This window comes from Gasterosteus aculeatus, chromosome 8, assembly GCF_964276395.1.
Source record: "Gasterosteus aculeatus chromosome 8, fGasAcu3.hap1.1, whole genome shotgun sequence".
NCBI classification, from domain to species: Eukaryota; Metazoa; Chordata; class Actinopteri; order Perciformes; family Gasterosteidae; genus Gasterosteus; species Gasterosteus aculeatus.
This window is the reverse complement of record NC_135695.1, coordinates 19,094,680-19,116,710: the sequence shown is the minus strand read 5'-3', so window position 1 is coordinate 19,116,710 and position 22,031 is coordinate 19,094,680. Positions and strand designations below refer to the sequence as shown.

Here is a 22,031-nt window from a genome sequence, read left to right as displayed (position 1 = left end):
CGATCAAAAAACGTGTAAAGTAACTGGTAGCTAACACTGTCAGATGAATACAGAGTACTTGCAAAGTGTCAGATCTGTTCTATATTCTAATGAACTTCCACCATCGTGTGTTAGTGTGCACCTCATTACGGTTGCACTGCTTCAGTTGGTTTGTCGCAGTGACCATATATAGTCCGCTGGTTCTCATATGTGCCCGTGACAGGTTGCCGAGCCGCCCACAGATCAGATGCCAGGAGTCGGGCGCGCTTCTCTCCCTCTCTGCACTTCAACCTTCACGTTGCGATTCCACTTTGAGCCTTTCCTCGTCTTTGGACAAAGAAATTAACCATTCTTCACTTGAATCCATTATGAAAAACGACCCTTGCATAAATTACCTTTATTTCAAACCTGCGGCCTCTATTTCCCCATCGCAGCACTGACCCGCTCCATTAGCAGACTCTAAACAGACCTGGACCCCCCACCTCCCTCTCTTACCCCTCCCTCTGCATTCTAGTGCAGAAATCCCCACCAAACTAAATCCAGTCCGACCAGTTGGAGGGGAGGAGGACTCTAGGCCTCTCTGCGATTGGTGAGTAAACATGTACATGCTGCTGTATGATGAGGGGAGGGGAGACATGGCGGGCTGCCACGGTGAACTCTCTGACCCCCCCCCCCCCCCCGCACCACCACCAGCACCCCGCACAGCGCCGCTGAGGCCCACTTCAGGATTAGAGGCTCAGTCACAGCTCAGACCGGCCAAGTGGAACACTGTCGCTGTGTAGATGTCAGGGAGCTTTCACAGTGGGTCGGATTACAGAGAACCCCCCCCAAAAAAGACTGTCACATTGCTGAAGCATGCCAGAGCCTTCTTTTGGGGCGGGTGGGGAGGAGGTCCAGATATCTGCGGCTGTACGCAAGGGTTATAATAAGAGGATGCGGTAACCTCGCCCATCGTGGTCGTCACATGACTGGATAACGGGGGAGGGGAGGGGGGCACCGACGCTACACAGCACGTTACCCCTCAGCAGAAACACCCCCCTGCAGGGGGGGGGGGGGGCGGGCGGATCCAATCGGCGTTAGTGGACGTGTGGAACAGAAACGAGGCGGCTTTGGATACAAACCGTGGGAAACTGCTGCCATCTGCAGGGCGACCGATGATCGTTGATGGGATGGAATATAAAGACTCCGCTGATGTCTCAGTGCTTCAGAGACAAAACGTTCTTAAAAGACAAAAACATGAAGCTTTTAAATTGCCAGAATGGAGAAAAAAACAAAAAAAAAAAACTACGATGCACTCGTGGCATCACTACATCTTTCATTGTCCAACATTGCAGGTCGAAGCTGCCCAGATATTTAGGTTAAACAAATTCCGGACAACTACATTAAGGAAAACTATGGAATTTAGTTTTTTAGCAAATACACAAGTTTAGGACAGAGGTGATTTAAGAGCCACTGGCTCGTTTTAAAAATATTATTTGTAAATGATAAAATCTCAGTCTTCTATGCTAAAGATACTTAAAACTTTCAGTATCCGACAGCAACAACTGCCTCAGAATTTCCACAAGTAAGGATTTCAAAGAATTTTATTGAAACAAAGATCAATTTCAGTCCCAGTCCCTCATGGTTTTCAAAAAGCGTGCTTTGGATTTTAGCGCCGACATTTCATGACTCTTCCCCAAAGCCCTCTTTGCTTATACAGCAGCATGTTTATACTCAAGAGAAAAGAAAAGGAAAATAAAAACCTATACAACAGGTCATTTTGGCACAATCAACTCGTACAACGGTACTCCTGTGCTGGCATATGGTTACTTCTCAAACCGCTTGCTCTCTCCGCCGGAGCGAAGACGCGTTCACTGATGAGCACATTCACAGAGGAAGTGTGACCGTAATACAAGCGTCATACAGGAATTACGTCAGAATGTTTCTAGAAAACAATACAGTGAGTGAAAAGAGTCTTTCTTGTTCAAAAAGGTGGCAGTACTGGGCGATGCCGATTCTGGTACCGAGATATTGACCTTTACAAACTTAGTAGGATAGGGAGGGAGGGAGGGAGGGGGGGGGGGGGGGGGGGCTCAGTGTAGTGTTTGCATTAGGAGAGACGTGTACCATCTGGGCCGTAACGTTGGAAACACTCGAGTCCAGTCATGCAAGTCCCAGAAAGGAGCCTTCTCGGGAGAGAACACTGGTTTCCACCGGGTGGAGAACGGAGACGGGTGAAATGATACCAGGAGGAAGAGGAGACTTCGCTGACGTGTTCCGCTGTCATTTGGTAGAGCGCTTGGTTTCGTCCCACTCGGTAAGCACTTTGGTATACATGCTGGTCAGAGCCACGCCGAATGGATTACGTACTAAATTCAGTTGGACTTCGCTTGGCTTTCCATATTCTTGGGCAGTTTTTTTTTTTTTTTTTCCTTCAAGTAAAGATACAAAGACTTATTGTAACACATTCATAAAGCATGCACTCTGATGGACAAAGAGGAAAGAAAGTGTCATTTGGACAACCCACCCCCCTCCCTCCCCAGGTAACAGCGAGATCAGGAGAAAAAGTGCTGATTTTTCCATATTCACATACGAAGATGGTTATTGGAGAAACCCGCCTCGACGCGGAGAGCCAGTCCGGGGAATCTCAGGTCAACCTCGGTGAACGTCTGACATCACTTTTGAAAAAGGCAAAAACTGGTCGCAGGCGAACGCCGCCGTCCTCCTCCGAGAGGCTTCGGCCCGGAAAGGTGATCAACGAAGGCTTCGTCTTAACAGTCGTCTGGATGAGCAGACCGAACTAAACATAAATTGGTTTGTTTGTAAAGAAAAACTGAAATGTCCATTTAAAGGATGAGGAAAAAAAAAAAAATCTGCATCCCTCGTCTGGATAATCTTACAATTAGAGGATTTTCTCAAGCATGTAGAAGAGGTGCGCTGGCACTTTACTCTTCCGATCACTTTGAATTCATCTATTGCTACACAAGCCATCAGGACCCGAACTGGAAAGACCACCAATTATGAGCTAAAGGGAGTTCTCCACTGATACATGATGAGGAACGTTAGGACCGACTGCTGTAACGGATGAAGAAGCACTGCGGCTCGAGTGACGAGGGCCGAGCTGTAAGGAAATCTGCACAGGTTTGGTTGGTTCCCAGAAAAGAAAAAAGCCGAGCACACAAACCTGCGTCCGACTGTGTGCATTCAAACGCATCGTCTTGATTTAATCAATAGTAAATATCCGCTTCTCTTTAAAAGAGAGAAATAATGATCAACGCCAACGGATCGACAATGAAACGGGCAAGGCAGCTTCTGAATGAAAATACTGGCTGACATTCAACGTGAGAAAAGAGGAGACACAGCTTTCAGGTACTGATACTGAGGAGTGTAAAACAGACTCATCCCCGCAAATTAAGTGTCAAAAATAAATAAATAAAAAAAAAAAAAGCGGAGAAATAACTTCAGTAGGAGGGGAAAAGCCGATGATGAAGGAGCTGCATTTGGCGTGCAATCCGAAGGTTACTTCTCAGTCTCAAACATCTAGTTCCAAAAGCAGGAAAAGAAAGAAAAGGCTCAAGAAAGTGGGAAAGTTTCCAAGTTTTGACTCGTTCGGACCTCTGAGCACTACAAAGCAGTTGAGAAAAAAAATAAAAATAAAGCCACGCAGAAGCTTTTTCTTTTTTTTCTTTTCTGGATGTATTTGGGACTACAGACAGACCTGGCTCCTCTAGGCACAACCCCATCTTCCAAAAAGAAACAACAAAAAAGGAAAGGAAAGAATTTAATATCGTGTGTACTGCTTGAGTCTTCATCAGAGCCTTTGGCTCCGCTGAGGGGGAACACTCCTTTCATGTCAACACTTTTTTATCAGCACAGGCAGAAGAGTTTCTCTTTATCTGGTCGGTTTGCAGAGACAACAGGGAAACGTTGTCTAGAAACTACTTTTAAAGTTGCTGTTGATCGTACTCGGCAATGAGTCTCTTTATGTACGCCAGTTTGTTGTGTAGATATTCACAGCGGTTCTTCTCTTGGCTATAGTTTGGATTAGTCTGCAAGGGATTTGAAAAACAAGTCAGGATCTGGTCACGTTCTCGCGTTTCTTTAAGTGTCTGCAAGAGCGGAGCTTGAACTTACCTTTTTTATTTTATGATACTCTTGAAGTATCTGATTGTGGATTGTCTACGCAAAGAACACACAAAGATCAGAAAGGTAAGGGGAGTGAATACAACCGATGGGATCACTTCACGCGTTTTTCAATCAGCTGGTGCTTTGGGGACTTTACCTTGTACTTGTCTGTGCCTTGATGGAGCTGTTTCAGCTCGTTGTCGAGCACAGTGAACTGCCGGGTGATGCCGTCTATCCGGGCGTGCAGACCCCGGTACTCACTGTACTCGGCGTTGAAATCGTTTTTATACCTTTGCCGCTGCTCCGGAGAGGCGATCACCGTGTACTTCCTGGGAAGGCGACGGGGGGGGGGGGGGGGAAGTGTTACTCGTGGGGGAAAAGTCACATCGAAGTTCTCAAAGTGAGAGGAAGCATGGCTTAAAAGTTACCACGGAAACACGTAAACACAACAGACAACATCGAGGTCGTATCCATAAATCGTACGATAAGCCTCCATCTGGGGGTATAAAATGTCAAACAGAGCCTGCAGGAAATACTCACAATAAATAGCCCGCCACCTCTGGTGACGACGTAGGAATACTGGAACTGTTGCACAGCCCGTTCAGATCTGAAATGAAGTCACACAGTTGGATTGACAAGCGCGTGTGTGTGTGTGTGTGTGTGTGTGTTACTGAAGAACACACACTAAACAGCAGGGGGCTCCGTTTAATCACCGAGGCTCATCCCTCCCACAGCAATGACTAACTGGTGTCCATCGGATGCAAGAGCCGTGAAACGGACTTTAGCAAATAGGACATTTTGTTCAGAAAGATGCCGTCTCTGATCTGTGTGTGTGTGTGTGTGTCTCACCTGTGCTTTTGTATGGAATACTGTTGCTTTTGAGGCTGGCTGGACTCAGCGCACAGGCTTGGTTGGGCTCAGGCACACGATCCCCACGACTCTTCCTCTCCTTCTCTTGGGCCTTTTCTTTCGCCTTGTCCTTGCTCTTCTCCTTGTCTTTATGCTTTTTGGACTTCTTCCTGGACTTGCTGTGCAAAGACGACGGACTCTTGTCTCTCTTGGGAACAAGCGTGCCCATATGCGCGGGGAACGACGCGGCGACGGCGACGGCGGGCGCCGTGAGCAGCGACGGCTGCTGGCCGAGCCTCTCGGACGCCGCCGTTTCCTGAGAGTCGCAGTCCCGCCCGTTGTGGCTGGAGTCGTTGCTGACGTCCGACAGGGCTTCGAAGGGACGGGGGATGTCGAGCAGCGGGAGCGGCTGCGAGCTGGACGTCACAGCGGCGTCCGACATGGAAACCGCCACGCCCGCCGGAGCGCTGCCCCCCTCCACTCGCCCGTTGCTGAGCTTGCCGTTGACCGGGGCTGTTGCAGCCTTGCTGGCGAGATGAGATATCCTCGGCTTTTTGTTGGCGAGAGGGTCGATGAAGTCGGCAGCAGGTCGTTTCTGGCAGAAAAAAGAAACAAATGAGCCATTTTATTAACAAAACTCAAAATGGGGTTCAATATTAATTCAATAAATATTAGAGTGAGTGAGAACATAGATGGAGGCGAGGCAGAGGAGGTAGTGAGAAGCAAGAGCAGCATCATCCTCAGTCGCACTGAGAATAGGATAACTGCTTTCTTTTCACAATAAATGGATTAAATGACAGACCCGTTTGACTCAGCACACACTTAAGTTACTGGGAGTGGCTCGCCCGGTCGCCGTGTGCCAACAGGACACATTTGGGTTCTGTGGCACCGAGAAGCTGCTGAGGATCTCCTTTAGGGCCCGCAGAGGTTTTAAAAACTTTTTTTTTACGGCACGGTTGGTCCTCTTCTTACACAAAAAGTAGCATGTGACTGAAACAGCAACTGTGTGGGGTTTTAGACTGCAGCGGGAAGATGGAGGGCGTCGTAGGTCGGTATCTTCAGGAGGCACGACGTATGTGATCGTGGAGAGCATGAGAGAGACGACAGAGTGGGCTGAGATCCACTTCAGATAATGGCTGGAATGAAGGCCGGGCCGTTTATTGTTACTATATCGATGGCGTAATACGAGACAAGATATCGTCTTACATTCTGCTCTTAAAAGGCCACATTACAGTTGTGCAATGTGCTGAACTGCTGAGGCTCTTCGCTTTTTTGGTCATATCTACATAAGTAATTTTCCAAAATATCATGAGAAAAGCTTCAATAGTTACTCCTCCGATGCCGTTGCAATATGCGTGATGTATGACTGGTTGATATGGCGATAGATTACAATTTTGTTGGAATCTGTTTCTTTCTATAAATCAGTGATCAAGAGAACTTGCAGGAATGGAAGTTATTTCCGTAATCGGTCTTTTGTGTCACCCCGATTTCCCCCTCACCTCTCTGAGGTTTACACACAGCTTTTTATGAATCTAAAAAAAGCACCCGAGGAACCGTCTGCTTGCGTGTTTGTGTTTACTGAGGGAGGGGACAGGAAGAGCCATGCAGGAGGTGTTTGAGCTGAGAAGACCCGGAGCGGAAAGAGCTATTAATATGAACAGAGAGGCTCCTCCTGCGTCTACCTAATGGAAGTGTAAACAACGGTTAGACGGGAGTCTGATTTGGTTGTTGGTTTGGAAGCTGGTGGAGCTCACCTGAGACGGCGAGCTGCCGGCCAGCTCTTTGGGGGGGCTCTCCAGCAGAGGGGCGGTGCTGTTCAGTTTCCTAAAAGAGGGAACACATGCATGTAAGAACTCAGAGAAGAAAAAGAAAAACGCTTAAGATCAAGAAAACTACTTTGTCTATGCAGCTACCAGTCGAGGTGAAACATCATTTCCATCTGCAGCCTCGTCAGAGGCTTTAACTTGATCCGCTTTCTGGTACATCAAAGGGTTGAAGCCTTCATGAAAATACTTGAGCGAAAGTAAAAACTGCGTAGCTGCCATTCATCCAGTGACAAGTATTAGAAGATGTGAAGTCGCTTTGTGAGGCTGAGTGGGTAGCTATGACAGAGCTAACGAGGGCCTACTTGACAAAGCGGCACTTTACCGTAACCACTCACTTCATGTCGAAAAAAACCCGGACAGGGAATAACTTTTCTTTCACCCGATTACAAAATCGGTCCAAGGGTTTAAGACCAGTTTAAATAGCCCAATTCTGCATTCTTCTCTTTTTCACAGAGCAACACGTGTTCGCTCACTGCATGTTTATTTCATCCTTGACCAATTTTGGCAGCCAGTTTAAGGCGAGTGAGAAAGTGACATGGCACTCTTCATTGACAAAGAGAAAGCGCGAGAGGCAGAATATGGTGCTGCAGCTCGCTTTGCATGGGTGTTGAGGCTTGAGTAGCTCTGCAGCGTTCACACCGGTTCATTCATTTATCATTTTTAGCGAGTGTCGAAACAAAAACAGCCGTGGCAAATAGCGGCTATCCAGCCACGACGAATCGTGTTCAACCAACAGACTCGAACACACGGTAAGGAATTCATTATTAAGTGTCAGTAGGCAGCCTGGTTCACTGATGGGAAATAAATATAAATAAAGTCAGAAGGGGGCGGTTGGGTTGTTGAGAACGTGTGTGTGTGTGTGGGGGGCTGGGGTGGGGAAGGGAGGAGGCAGGGACTACGAGCGAGAGCGCCGGCTGACCGATATGGCTGAACCTTGGACGGGTGCCACCTCACACACGGATCAGCGTGTGCTGGAACACTGTTGCATCATGTGCGTTCCCATCGTGTTGCTGTGCTTCTCCTCTGTGACTTACAATATTAGCTCTAAACCCCTCTGCGGGGGCCGGGGGGGGACACGATCTGTAGTCCAAGTACATCGCAATGCAATAAAGCCATAATCTACTGGGAACTTTGGGAAACTTCTAATGGCCACGTGCCCAGAAAAGTTGGATTTTGTGTGTGTACACTATGGAATTATGGGGCGTTTCAGGTCTTTTTATATGTAGGAGTGTAAAATAAACCTTGCAAGAGTCCAATACAACACCGACATACAGCTAGAACAGCCGCGGGCTTAACAAAAGTTCAGGTCAGCCCGGATTCTTGGTCACTCAAGGGTCAGCTGCCTCTAAAAGTGTAACCCAGGTAAAGCTAAGCAGATCATGGACAACAGGAGCTATTCTTGAGTCCATTACATAAACTCAAATTGAGCACCGGGGGATTGCTTCCTGGTCTATTTATAGACAGCTGGGAGCTCGCTTTTCCTTAGTGTCCCAGATCCCGAGAAAACAACGTTTTTCCACTGGGGAGAAGGCCAGCAGCTCCTGCCGTCAACAAAGGCTGAATTCAGCGGAGCGCACACGGAAAACCTCCCGGGGACGCAGACACACATGTGCCATTCCAACAAATGTAAGGAGGTGGGTTTTACACATCCAGATTCATTTCAAGTGCACACAATGAAATCCATCACAGATTCATAAATCCTCATCGCTGCCAAAAAAACCTTATCTCTAATTGATGTTACAAGACATTTAAAATGGGGCCTGATTTTGACCATATACTTGCCACTGCTCCACAGAAGGACGTTTCTCTACAAAGCTTGGCAGCTGTACAACTCTTAAAATACCAGAGTCGCAGATTTATCGACACACAGATAAACACAAAAAACACTTGCTAATATACATTATAGGTGCAATGCTCATAGGATGAGGGGCCGCTGGCTAAATGGATGCTCCGTCGCATTGCAAAATGACCTGGCGGATAATTCATCATTGGTAGCTTTGAGGCAAAGGGAGAGCGACACACGTTTGACATACTTGAACATGATTCTCTTGAGAAACTGCTGGTCTTTTTCCGTGTAGCCGGGCCAGTCGTTCTGAATCTCCTTATACAAAATGTCCTTCAATGTGAAGGTGTCGTCTTTCCCGTTCAGGTTCGCCACCTAGGAAAGGAGAAGGAAGCACGGCTAAGTCTCCTCGCCTCCGTAGCAGCTGAGAGGCAACAAAAGGCACTAAGCGTGTGAGTGTGTGTGTGTGTGTCTTATAGAGACCTGTTGCAGGTAGCTATCCAGGGAGTCCTTGTCTAACGGCAAGAGGCCATCTTTCTGCAATCTCACGATGAGCTCGGCCTTCTTGTAAGGCTTGAGGGCCAGCAGGTGCGTGAGGCGCTCTCGGAGCGGCCTGTGCTGCGGCGTGCCCTTCTTTATCGTGCTGCTGGAGATGATGACGGGCCGAGACGTCCTCCGCAACGGGGCGACGTCCGACAGGCCAGGTGCCGGTTTCCGGATCTGAACCTTCTTACCTGAGGTGCAGATGTAGGGGAGGGGGGAGGAGTTATCATCAGAACAGTTGGATAAGCAATAGTCAAGTTGTACTTTCTTTTAACACAGAATATTTCCATTTTGCAAAACTTACAATTCCTTTTATTGCACTTACTTGTTAAGATTCGCATTAAAGGAAATAAAGAATGCACTTCTCTCTAGCATCGGGGCTAATACAACAAAAAATGCTGGCAGCAAAAGGACTTCGGACTCTTGGCTGGCAGCCAATGCTGGCTTGAATTATCGGAGCAAGAATTATATTTATTTCTGTCAACAGCTTCCATCTCAGTGACCCGACTGTGGCTGAAAGAACTTGCAGACGCATCACGCACTGATCTGTACCACCACACCACCGCTTGCATCTCAAACATGGTGCTTTTTAATAAAAAGGAGGGAGGGACTGAAATGTGTGCTGCCACCTGATGAGAACATATTACCGGTTGGCTTTCCAGCACACATGAAAGCTCACAGCTTACATGGGATCTCTTCCTTTGCAATGAGGCTGCACTTTTGCCTGAGGTGCGTTTGTTAAGATCAGTGCGCGAGTGGCACGTTAGCCGTGCGCCTGTTGAAAAAGCAACGACCATCAAATGCAATGACGTCCTAGTTGCAGATGAGGCGTGCTGGTAGCGTGCTGGTAGCGTGCTGGTAGCGTGCTGGTAGCGTGCTGGTAGCGTGCTGGCCCTTTGCCCTTCAGCCCCAAACAACCTGCCTGCTGCAACGTGAACCCATTCACCGGCAGGGAAAGGCTACAAAAAACACGAGGCCATTTGGCCGTTTTGCAGCCACTTCATGCCCTTTCACACCTACCGTGTGTTTCAATGGAAATTCCTTCTATTCCACAGACCCACAGCGGCCTTTACAGGCCCGCGCTTGAGCAAAGGCCTCCCGTGTTCGGTGGTCCGTGCCCACTCACCTAGGAATCTGCTCCCGGGCTTGATGACAATGGCACTCCGGCTGCGCGTCTCCTCCTCGACCTGGGCCATGTTTTCCCTGGCCTTCTGGTAGGACTCGTCCGTGGCACACACTGTAATCTTGTCCTGGATCCCACCCAAACAATCCAGCTGAATGCTCCCTTCACTGCCAAAACAAAGAGCAGAGGGTGAGAGAGGAAGACGGGATCCAGTGCCCAGAAGCTTCAAACAGAAAGACAATGGAAAACATTACAGTGGAATCGCTACTTGTTTCATAGAGGTTGGCGCAGTTATTTCAGATAGACAATAAACCAATGTCATGTCATAATTTAGGGTATGCTACTTTGAAACACCGAACATTTATCGACCACCACAAGTTGATTCTTACTATTTACAATAACCCATCGCTTCGCTGTGCATTCCCACCCAGATGAGATTCATGAAACATCCCGAGACGACAACTATTATTTTGTCAATTTCTTTCCAATTGTGGGATCCCACAATACGACTCACTGCCGCATCGAATGCCATTCTTTCCCCACTTTGCGGCTCTTTGATTCCCCTCCACTTTGATGAGGATTTGGCAGATTAAGAGACGGTGCTGGCTCAGCCAGAGGAAGCTCAGCTCTGTCAGTTGGGCTTTGGATTGGACTTCAAGGTTGATCAGGATCCAGTCAGAGTTGTGGGTAACCTCCGCCTGACCCACTTGTTCAAAATACTTGAATGATGGGTCAGAAACCGGTGAGGCTTCTGGTTGTTTTCCTACTCCGTTTCTCTTCTTCCTTCCTCTTCACAGCAGACATCTGGTCCCGTTTGCTCGACTCGGTGAGTACATCTGGTTGCCTTTGGTAGGCCAGAGATGTGCTGATGCTTAGAAGGGGATGGACCCACACCATAAGGAGGTGGTGTGCCATCACACAAGGATGCATGCGCACATGTTTAATTTACAATGCAAATATATTTTTCTATTGTGGAAACGGTGCAGACTGTGCAAAGCCACGCTGTTTAATAAGCGTGTTTGACAGAGGTTCTTGTGAACTATCGCTGAGGAGGCCCGGTGACTCACCTCCGGTTAACGCCGTTAAACAAAACAGATCGCCTACCTGGAAACACTCATTTCGCGAATCCAAATGCTGCCTATTATTTACACGGAGCTCAAAGACGGCGTTCAAACAAATGGCCACGGGGCATAAAAGCTGACATTGCAGACACTGAAACGTGCAAGAGAAGAATCAGTTCAGCATCTGACGAAGGCGAGCCGAGTGGAATGGAGAGCGGGTCGGTGTTTTGCTTTCACCTCGTGATGTACTGCTGGATGCAGTCGAAGCTGCCCTGCGGGTTATCTCTGCCCACATTCGACAGGTAGAACGTAAACGACTGCAGTTCACTGGAATTTTCTGAGCGGGGTATTGAGATTTTCTGTTGAAGACAAAAAGAAAAAACATCAACGTCATGAAATCAATATGCCACCGTTCTTAATTATTTGGTGATGGAACAATATACGAATACATAGACTCAAGCTTCCAACCTGCTCCCAATAAATAAATAAAAACGTTAAACATGCGTTTTCTCCAATCTATTTCAGCTTTATATTATCATCATCACAGAGATACTTTTTGGACAAGCACCAAGAGAGGATGACTAACTGCACTCCACAACCCATTTGTAGACTTAAACACATTTTTCTTCTTAATAAATGCGGTAGTTCAATTTGCTTGCAAACCCGGCTCGGATTTGGCAAAGCTGGAGCGAGTCTCGGGCAGTCTGTCGCCAGCTTCAGAGACACAGGAAAACAAAACGCAGCTAAAGTCTGCTGCTTTGTATTCCTTCTCATTCCCGCTAGATTAATTAGATTAGAAAACTTGATCAATCCCCAGTGGGGAAACTCATTTGGACAATGGACACAGCCGACAGAGCACGACAGACAAGATGCACGTTACACGGAACAAACAAGACCAGAAGATTATATAAAAACATAAAACATGATCGACGTCAGAAAGATGCTAAACCTAAAGGGTGTTCATTCAAAAACCTGCTGCCTCTGGAATAAAAGCCCTTCTGTTCAGTACAACACTCGGACCTCCTGAGTCACTCACTCAGTCTGCAGACATTGCTCAGTATTGCTAATCATGTTCCAGACGTGTAATCGGGGGAAGGGCAGGTAAAACCAAAGGAGGAGCTACGAAGGGCGTCTGTGGGTTTTGCGCGCTGATGCACGTTCTATTCCTCTCACACGTCAGGTGTTGCACTTAGCCGGCTGCAGAAGTGGCATTAAACACCCGCAGTAGAGCTCTAATCATACAGCTGCTGGAAGTGACAACTAGGATGATGAGATATATATATATAAAAATACATTTAAAAAAAAAAAATCACATCTTGCGTCTTTAGGTCAACATTATACTACAGTGAACAGAGGTGTGTCTGTAATCTTGCAGCACCTGATTTACACCTCATATTAGTTTAGAAGCACCCCGGCATTTGGACAAGTGAATTCATTTGGCTGTTCCTGAAGAGAAGCAGGTCAGGATTTTCCGAGGACGGCCCGACGTTTCATAAGCATTAATTAAAGCCGTGTCACAGCCCACTGATCCACGGTGAGAGAAGACGCCACAATGAGATGCCTTCGGATCCCCGGAGCACCTCGCTGCCTCTGACCTAACCGAGATCAGAGGCTGGGCCTGCGGCTCGCTGGCCTCTTCTTCTTCAGTGCAGCTGGGACTGACGTGGGGTCAAATTGCAGGCAGCGCAGCTCTGTTTTCCGAATGTCCCGACACGTGTAAAGGCCGCAGGTGGCACCAACTATAAATAAATACAATGTCCTTTATTTGCCCTGCTAGGAAAACTGCTCTCAGTGGTCCCGACTGCTGCACTCCGGTAGAACACACGCAGCCTCTGCCGCAGTTTAACTCAAACCGACGTGATGACAATTACTGACGGTGTTTGACCGGACGCTACAGAATGCTGAGGACGACACATCTGTCAGGGCAGAAGATGGAGCTGGAGACCATTTTGGCAGCAGAAGTAGAATAATTGGCCTGTGGCCGTGTGCTTTCACCGACCGACGGGGCACAGTTTATCTCAAACGTCACCGCTTCATCATTTAATCCTGTTGAGACATTTGTGCGACATTGTGTTTTGTGAACACCAAAATCCAAAATCAGTTCACAATGAGGCGGATGTTTGTGATGCATCACATGCAACCTGGAAAACACTGGGGCTCCTCCAGTGGCCGTAGAGTTGGACATCCAGCTAGAATGTACTGAATCTAACCGTGCTGCCACGCCGACAAGAGGAAGTCGTTCTCCACAGCCCGCTCGTGACACAATTACACACGGACCGGAGATTCTCTTAAAAGGACTCCAGGACCATAAAACCTTTTGCAACAAAGCTCATTGAGTGAGTTTCAGGAAGTGAGAGCCCGTTCACGCAGAAACTAAAGGATTTAGATGGAAGGCAAACTGCTTTAACCATCCAACACGGACCAACCACAAGCTACGGCGACGTGGCGGCTCGTTGGGAAACTTCCTTATATTACATGAACCGCGTAGCTCAATGCGGTCCTGAAAACATTTGAGGCAAAAAATAGACAGCGGCCGAAACTGTATTTATATACATATATATCAAGTATGTGAATCCAGAGGACTGGGAGGCGGAGGAACTGACAGGGAGGTCTGGGGAGTGACTGAGTGACTCACGCGCTCGAGGAGGATCGTCCTCGCCAAACGCTTCCGGCTCCGAGCGTTGGAGCCGCGACTTACTCATCCGCGACAAAGGGCAGTTTCTAAAGAGAGCGCGTCATCGGGTGACAGGCGACGACACTCTGTCGATTTGATCAAGTGCGTCTCCTTGGTGCATCTGTACCACCCAGCAGCCGCTCTGCATCGTGAGACCGAGCGGCTTCGGAATTCTCCCTGACATTTGAGTGTTTTTGTGTGAACAGGAGGTTTGAATTAAAAACCGCAGATCACACAGAGAAATGGCGCTTAAACACTGGCTGAGCGACGGGGACTGACAGCAAAACGCGCCAACTCCATTAGCGCAGATCCCCTTTACGTGGCTTTTCAAATGGTGCAAGTGGGTTTTAACAACAGGTGTTCCAACCGCCCCCTCCCCTCCTTGTCCAGCCTGCAGCCAGCCTCGTGTTCTCATGCCGTATGGCATGGAGCGAAAACAAAGCCTCTTTTACGGGCGGGCTGGATGGAGGAGGGGACGACCCCCGCGCACTCAAGTCTCATCCCAGGGCGAGCGAGACGGAGCAAAGACACGCGGACCCGACGGAGATGGAGGCCTCGCACACGAAGACGACGTCAAAGATGGTGACAAAGGCCGTCTGTCCGAGTGCTTTGCGCTTCGCCCGTTCGTCCCCCCCCCCCCCCTTATTGTTAAGAGCACCACACACTGTAAAGACGGCATTGACCGGCCGACTGTGGACCTGCAGTCGAAGGGCAGAACCAGTCACTTGGTTGTGACATTACAGGTAATTTTAGCAGATGCTTTTATCCAAAGCGACATTTTTGCCCAGGGATCAGTTAGGGGTCATGTGTCTTGCTCAGGGACACTTCGACTGGAGACATGGGGCAACTGGGACTCGAAACACCAATCTTGCGGTTCCCGGCGCACCCGCTCTACCCCCTGCGCCACGACAACCCCCGCTTCAGAAACCAAACACGCATTTCAGTTCTGTATTTCAAGACTAAAGATAACAAAAAAAAACCCCAAAAAAACAGGCAACACTTAACCACTGCCGATCAGAGATGATAAATGCTCCACTACGATGGATATTTTACCCACGTACATTCAACGATGGCCGAGAAACTGAGGTGGATGTGAAGTGCGCATAATGGCAGAAAGCCGACAGTAATTTCCACCGCCAGGATTAAAACACAGTGAATCAGGGCTTCACCAACCAGGTGGAGGCTTTCTTGCATCATCACACGCCTACGACTACTCGGCCACTTGAAATTTGAACCCAAACAGGTCACCGGTCAAACACCTCGCAGCCGCTTTATTTTCCCCTCTTTCAGTCCATTCTCCTCAGAAAGATGAAACACACACACACACACACACACACACGCACAGCAGATGAATGAATATGAGTGAATGAATATGGGAGCACATCGTGACAGCCGGGCCATCTGCTCTGTAATTTAGCCACTTTCACACTTCTGACTGGCATTCGGATCTCAACAGTAACAGATTCTCCTCCTCAGTGAGAAAAGGGACTCGATGGTGACGAGGCATCAATAATGGAAAGAGCCTTCAACTATACAGGACTGCACGGTTCGGCACTTTGCCGTTCCCAATTTCACACAAACAAATCGGCGGCAGCATCGTGCCTCCCAGAGGATGTTTAAACAATAACTTATTGTAAACGAAGAAATCAGCAACACCCGGAACAATATAACGGCGTTCAAGAAAACAATATGCACACAAAGCAAAGAATGCTGAACAAATCTGCTGAGCCGCCTCAGGGTCCATCAATGAGAGTTTGGAAAGCATCAGTGGAATTCCCCTAAGCAACGTACCAGCCTTAAAAACACATTTTAACAACACGCTGTGTGTGTGTGTGTGTATATTGCACTGCAGCTTTGACAGAATAAGGTGTCGGCAGATGTTGTGCTGGAATGCAGCCGTCCGAGCAGGTTTTTTTTTTTGCTCTCAACCTCAAGAGTAAATTGCTGGTGTAACTGCAGGTCACAATGTAAACTAGTGACTATTCCATTTAATTCTCCTCCTGGGTGCCAATATAAGAGGTCTCCATCTTCCCGCTGCATCCTTCTTCTAAAAAATAACGTATTTTTTCTAGGCCATCATGTTATCTTGTTAATGGCCAATGTCATCGCAGAGATCCGGGGGATGTGGCAACTCTAGCTGCACGCAGAAGCACTCCGGGGTAAACAACGCACAGGTCGGCCTCAGCAAACGGAAGTTCAGATGCTGACCGGCGTAGCGGGGCAGCAGTTGGTTAATAATTAATCACGCGTCTGCCACACATTCAACCTGAGTCGGTCAATATGGTGCCAGCCACATCACATCCGATGAGCCGCTGCGGAGCGCAGAGCGAGCAGTAAGAAGTGAGGATTAAGAGGGATGTTAGGACATCTAAAGTTGGACAGAGACGCTTGACACCCGGCCCCTGGAGGCACCGTGAGACAGTCACGCCCACGGCGGGACATTAGGGCAACGTTTTGGACGAAGATGGATGGCCGATTTAATCTTTGAACACAAGCTAAAACGCCCCCCCCCCCCCCTTTGGGTGTCCGGCTTTGCAGGTCAGGCTCACCCCAGCAAACCCTCCCTTTGACCCATGCAGGAAGGGATCGCAGCGGCTGAGGGTGCTCGTCTGCTGGACGATGTTTATGGTGTTCATGGTGACCACGGTGAGAGAGTGTTGCGGAACGGAGGCTCAGTTCCTCGCATTCTGGGACGTGAAAGCCGTGCGCAATCTGTTCCAGTGCCACTTGTTCCCTCACATGGCCAACTATGAAGAAATGTGTGCCCATTCAGCGCACTCTTCCATCACATGTGCAGCCTGCACTATAGCATTGCCTGAGCCAAAGGAGGACTTCATACACGTTTTAAATAATCCATTTTAGATAGTAGCCTAGAGCAAAGAATATTGTTGATATGGGGAAATGTTCGGTTAGTTATTTGGTTAATATAGGGTGAGCAAATAAAGCCTAGACTCCCAGTCTGTTCCAATTGTTTCCAACTTGAATTTCTCCTGAATTTTGAGACCCGGATCTCCACAGAGGTTTCAGAGAGACTAACATTGAACGGTTAAGTTTCACCAGATTCTTTCTTAGAAAAATCTACTTTCCTTTAACACGACATCTGAGATACCACGAACAAAGAACGGCTCACAGAACAACAAGGCAGTGAACATTCTAAGAGGCTTACGAGTATTTTTCCTGCCACCTCAGAGAAGTAAAATAAACCAAATCCAACATATTGCAAAAAATACATCATTAGTGTTGGTACAATCACGTATCTGGTTTTTGAAGGCCTGCGTGTCTGTTGGCTTTTGGGCCTCGAAATGTGTTGAAAGTTTGAATTCCTGTTTATTATGAAAATAAATTCATGCCCTACAACTATGATGTACTTTTTCGAAATCATAAAAACATCCCTCTGATTATTTTACAAAAACGCTGTGTATTGGGAGAGAGAGAGAGAAAGAGTTCTTACCCCTTGGTTTCCATTAAATCTGATCAATGGCCTCGATGACAGAACCTATTGGAAGACAAACAGCATCATTAGAAAATGGGAAATTCAGTAACATTTTCCAGGAAAGAGATTTTTGGATCCCGTGAACCGCTAACTTTGTTTCTCTAATAAGAAAAAAACAGGGAAAGATTGACAGCCACAAGAGGATTAACTTTCTATTCAAAGCCCTGTATTAAAATTAGTTCACATTAGCTCAATTCACATCATGAGACAAACATCCCCTCCTTTTAGAACTCTGTATGTTTTTGCCGCCGTAATAATAATTACGTAATTGTAATTTACTATGGAGAAAAATGTTTTTAAAGAGTAGTTGGTACAGTTTACAAAAGATAAATGCAACTCATGACGGACGCAGAAAAAGATAAAGAGCTGAGCAGAGTTCTCAGAATTACTCCACATCCAGTTCCGGCCTCTCGCGTTCACAAATGAAGTATATCAAAGAGTGCAGCACTTTCAATACTCTTAAGATACGCCACATAGTACAGAGAAATACAGCAGAATTATAAGGATTTAAACAAGTTGAGGTTGTCGTCACGCTAATGTGCCGATGCTATGGAGACAAAGCAGCACAAGATCGCCACGTCTTCTATAAAAGGGGATCAAATTAAGTGAAGCATTAATGTCAGTTTGACCGCATTTCCTTGGTGCTGCTTTAGTGGATCCAATTGGGTCAAGTGAGAGAGCTCAAAGTCCAGGGCAGGTCAAGGCTGTTAAAGACACAACGTGCTTTGTGTCGCGGCCTGATCCTGACCCAGATATCCGGATCAAAGACTTACGCGCCTCTGTCCCCAATGTTGCCTCGCTTTCACCAAAACGCTAAATGGTTTTGCAAGGCTGTTCCAAAGTAATTCACATGTACGGCCCCACTGCACCTCGCACAAGACCTCCTGGCCCAAACAAAGCGAATCAGACGGCGACAAAAGAAGAAGGCCGCCGTCTCATTTAGCTCACCGACATTATGACATTGTTGCCACGATCGCGGAGCCTATCGAGGAACACCAGGCCTTTCCTGTTCTAGCCGCGCGATGTTCAACACGGCACCAGTCTTGCCCCCGCCCACCGCCCCCATCACTGCTAACGGAGTGCTACCCTCAGCCTGTTCATTTGAATGGGCTGCTGACATGTCACTATTCTGTGGGACCCGAGCCCAGAATGTTCCACAGGGCCAACCTGGGGGACGGAGTACCGGCTGTGACCGCGCGGCCGATCCAGCACGCTGCCAAGCGGCGACAGAACGCGGATCAGCTGGACGCGGCGTGGACTCGCAGCCAAGCGGGCGCCCTGCGCTCAAACAGAGCCCGTGACCATTGCCGCAGCAAATCACGGCGTCGTGGACCTCAAGCGCCGCCGCGTCGGACCGGCTTTCACATTTAAACCGCTGTAACACAGACTGCGCAGCGTATTCGTGGTCACAACTTCACGTGAAAAGATCCTTTGTTCGTGGTCAAACGCCTGCCTCGCCGATGGCAACCAGAAATAACATCTAACATTATACCGACGATGCAGTCGGTGTCTCGAGACTCGACAATTCCTTTTGGCACAAAACACTTTGAACCTAGAAAACATCATCGGCAACTTCCTCAATTTTACGTTTAATCTGCTGCGATTGTGTTCCAAAGTATTCTTACGACAGTTGCGAGTAAACAATTAAAGACTCTTGAGGAAGTAAACGTCGCTGGCCAACAGGTGTCAGTTCTTTACCGTCATAGACTGCATATGTTAATCCACTGCATTAAGTTTTGCCAGCTACAATATAACCTTCCTGAAGCACTAATGAAACAGAGCGTGACGCTCTCAGCAGGCCTACTAACACTCAATGGTAGTACGTATGAATTATTTTATTATTATTTATTTTTTTAAATGCAAAATATACAAGCTGGGAGTCTGTAGTATAAGAAGCGGGGTGTAATTAGTGTGAAATGACTCGCATAGACCAAGCGAACACTAATATGATCAAACTCGATGTGTACTCGGTCTCTCGGGTTCCAGCGCCGAAGGATTTCTTTGTTTTGTAGTAGATGCATACAGGAATAGCCAGGTCTAAATCCCTGTGGGTTTGGCCGCGGCTCCCAAATTGTCAGGTGTTAAGTTGCCACACTGTCACTCTGATGAGACGCTCCACCCGTCTAGGATTTCACATGTGAAACGAGCACTTTGTGCCGCGCACGCTGTACGGCCGAAATGGTACTAGGTGTCCCTGCTCTAAATACGCAGTGTGCTCGCAGTACTGCTAAGTATGTCCTGTGTGTGGAAACAGAAATAGTCGCCTCCGGTTAAAATATTGTTAACAGAGGAGCATCCGAAGCAACACGTTAGCACACAGGCTTGATTGGACCTACTTCTTGGCGAATTTACTGTAACTGGCTTTTCATCCCTTTATTTTAGGAAATAAATGAAACCGTCAAGGTCGGGTCTACATCTCCGTCTCATCAGCGCCGAGTCACCTTAAACTGGTGCTCACAATGCACGCGCAAACAGTAGATGTTAGATTCATACACAGAACTATAAGTTTGGAAGGTTTATACACATTTGTGTCACACACACACACACACACACACACACACACACACACACACACACACAGACCTTTCAAGGCTTATGGCGTTGTTTTGTCCCCCCCGGGAAAGCACAACTTAGACAAAGTATATAGCATTGTACTTTTACTCCGATGCATCACTGTAACTGCTGTTCCCATCCAGTAAAAAATAAAAAGTTTGTTTGCGTTTGTTACTGCGTCATTTAGCTTCAGAAAGCTGGTGCATTACTTCCCCTAAGCTTAAAAACTAACATTAGATCCTTTTAGATATCTCTAGTAATCCTACAAACACTGTATGATTCCAGTCATTTGGGGCACAACTAAATTTAGGTGTGATGACGTGGCAGACAGTCAACGCAGACTTGAAGGGAGAAAAATCACAAAGCAAACAGAAACCTAGAATATCTTTAAAAACGGAAAACTTACAATCTTATAAGGGAACTTAAACTGTCACCTTCAAGGGCTAAAAGTTACGCTAATTGCACATGTATTTTTAATGTATAAGATCTTCACTATTTGGTACATGAATTCAAGCTTAGGTTACAAACCCCATGTCACAGATCGTGACACACTCGTGGACGACTGCACAAATGCAGTGACGGTACACAAATAGGGCTTGTTGTTAACTTGAAGTGGAAAAAAAAAAAAGAAGAAGAAAGTGCAAACAGGCAGAGACGGCGTGACGCAGTCGAAGGGCTGCGAGTTGGGAAATGACCGCTGGCCGCTCGGCCAAGCACAAGGACTTACGTTTGAGTACTTGCCAATACTAAGCGCCTACTTTGGTACTAAATACTATTACAGTTCTAATAACGTCAAAGTAAACATCAAAACTGACATTTTAACATTAAACTTGTTCTGATAAAAACAGGTCATAGTTTGTACCAGGAATAGGAAAGTTAATAATGAACTAATCAGTTTAAAAGTGAAAAGAGACCTGAAATAAATGAAAGCAGAGCAGCCCTCAGGGATCTGGCTTGTCTGGTAACACATGCCCAGTACAGACTGTTCTGGTAGGATTTCTTTACGCACTCGCTAACAAGGGACCGAGAAAAATCCACCGAAAAATGATCGTTTTTTTAAAACAATCCGTTAACCAAAAGATGTCATTTTAGTTTTCCTGTTCATAAGAAATAGATGTTTTGGAATAAATCCATGAAGCTGCGTGTGATAAATGAAGATTACATCAAGAAAGCATCTGTTATTGTAAAGTGAAAATCCGAATAATCTACAAAGCTACAAAAAATTGCTTCAAACTGATGGATTTTCATGGCGAAGAGCTGCATGTAAGCCAAGCACACAAGCGCATTCTATTACTGGCGTTAACACTGGCTTCAGGTGCAGATGAGCAATTAGGCTCCCGCAGTGAGCCAATGGGGTCTCTGGCTCATTAAACGAGAACTGCTACCTGAATATTCCAGTGCTGTGGGACTGAAGACTTCTTTTTGCAGCCTGCCTTGCTTCTATCAAACTTCCCTACTAAAATGATGCAACTGCAGATGTTATATACACTGTACATCTGGTATTTATTGGCATATGTTATGATGTCTCGCGTAGTATTCATCTGATAAGTTTTCGTTCACTTGGTGCATTAATGAAGAGTTCATGCACATAAACGCGTTTCTCTGGTTCCAGTGAAAATGTTACAACTGTATCAGAATGGTCACAAAAGTACTAGACGATCTATCGGAGAAGACTCAGCAGGTCAGAGGGCCCGTCCCGAGCACAGTGACACCAGGTTGACGTGGTCACTTGTGTCACTGCAGGACATACGAACACCGTGACATTTAGAGTCATTTTTGGCCTCGGCGGCAATCGTCATCTCTTGCAGCGTCCCGTGATCGGCGGAAACTGGGGAGTCAGCATTCCTTAAATAACCATAGCACTGGCAAAGGCTGACCAGCATCAGGCAACAGAATCCCCTCCCTGTCTCCATTACTTCCCATACCGTCCCCATAGGGGTCGGCAGCGGAGGTGGTGGGGGGGGGGGGGGGGTAGATTACACCAAGTCACCAAGTTCTTGCGCCTGGCTGCAAATGGACCTCCACGGTGAAGCATACAGCCAG

General features: G+C 47.3%; 1 protein-coding gene across 1 annotated transcript in view; it reads right to left on the bottom strand.

Annotated features, from left to right (window-relative positions):
• Positions 1-1,544: 1,544 nt before the first annotated feature.
• Positions 1,545-22,031, bottom strand: part of ell (elongation factor RNA polymerase II) — a 24,846-nt gene continuing 4,359 nt past the window's right edge. Inside the window, exons 2-12 of the mRNA XM_040183815.2 lie at positions 17,394-17,438; positions 11,506-11,627; positions 10,211-10,374; positions 9,025-9,275; positions 8,792-8,916; positions 6,687-6,756; positions 4,933-5,527; positions 4,624-4,690; positions 4,241-4,412; positions 4,093-4,137; positions 1,545-4,007 (exon numbers count right to left, since the gene is read on the bottom strand). Coding sequence (XP_040039749.2) covers positions 3,903-4,007; positions 4,093-4,137; positions 4,241-4,412; positions 4,624-4,690; positions 4,933-5,527; positions 6,687-6,756; positions 8,792-8,916; positions 9,025-9,275; positions 10,211-10,374; positions 11,506-11,627; positions 17,394-17,438 — 1,761 coding nt within the window. The 3' untranslated portion in view covers positions 1,545-3,902. The remainder of the gene's footprint in view (positions 4,008-4,092; positions 4,138-4,240; positions 4,413-4,623; positions 4,691-4,932; positions 5,528-6,686; positions 6,757-8,791; positions 8,917-9,024; positions 9,276-10,210; positions 10,375-11,505; positions 11,628-17,393; positions 17,439-22,031) is intronic.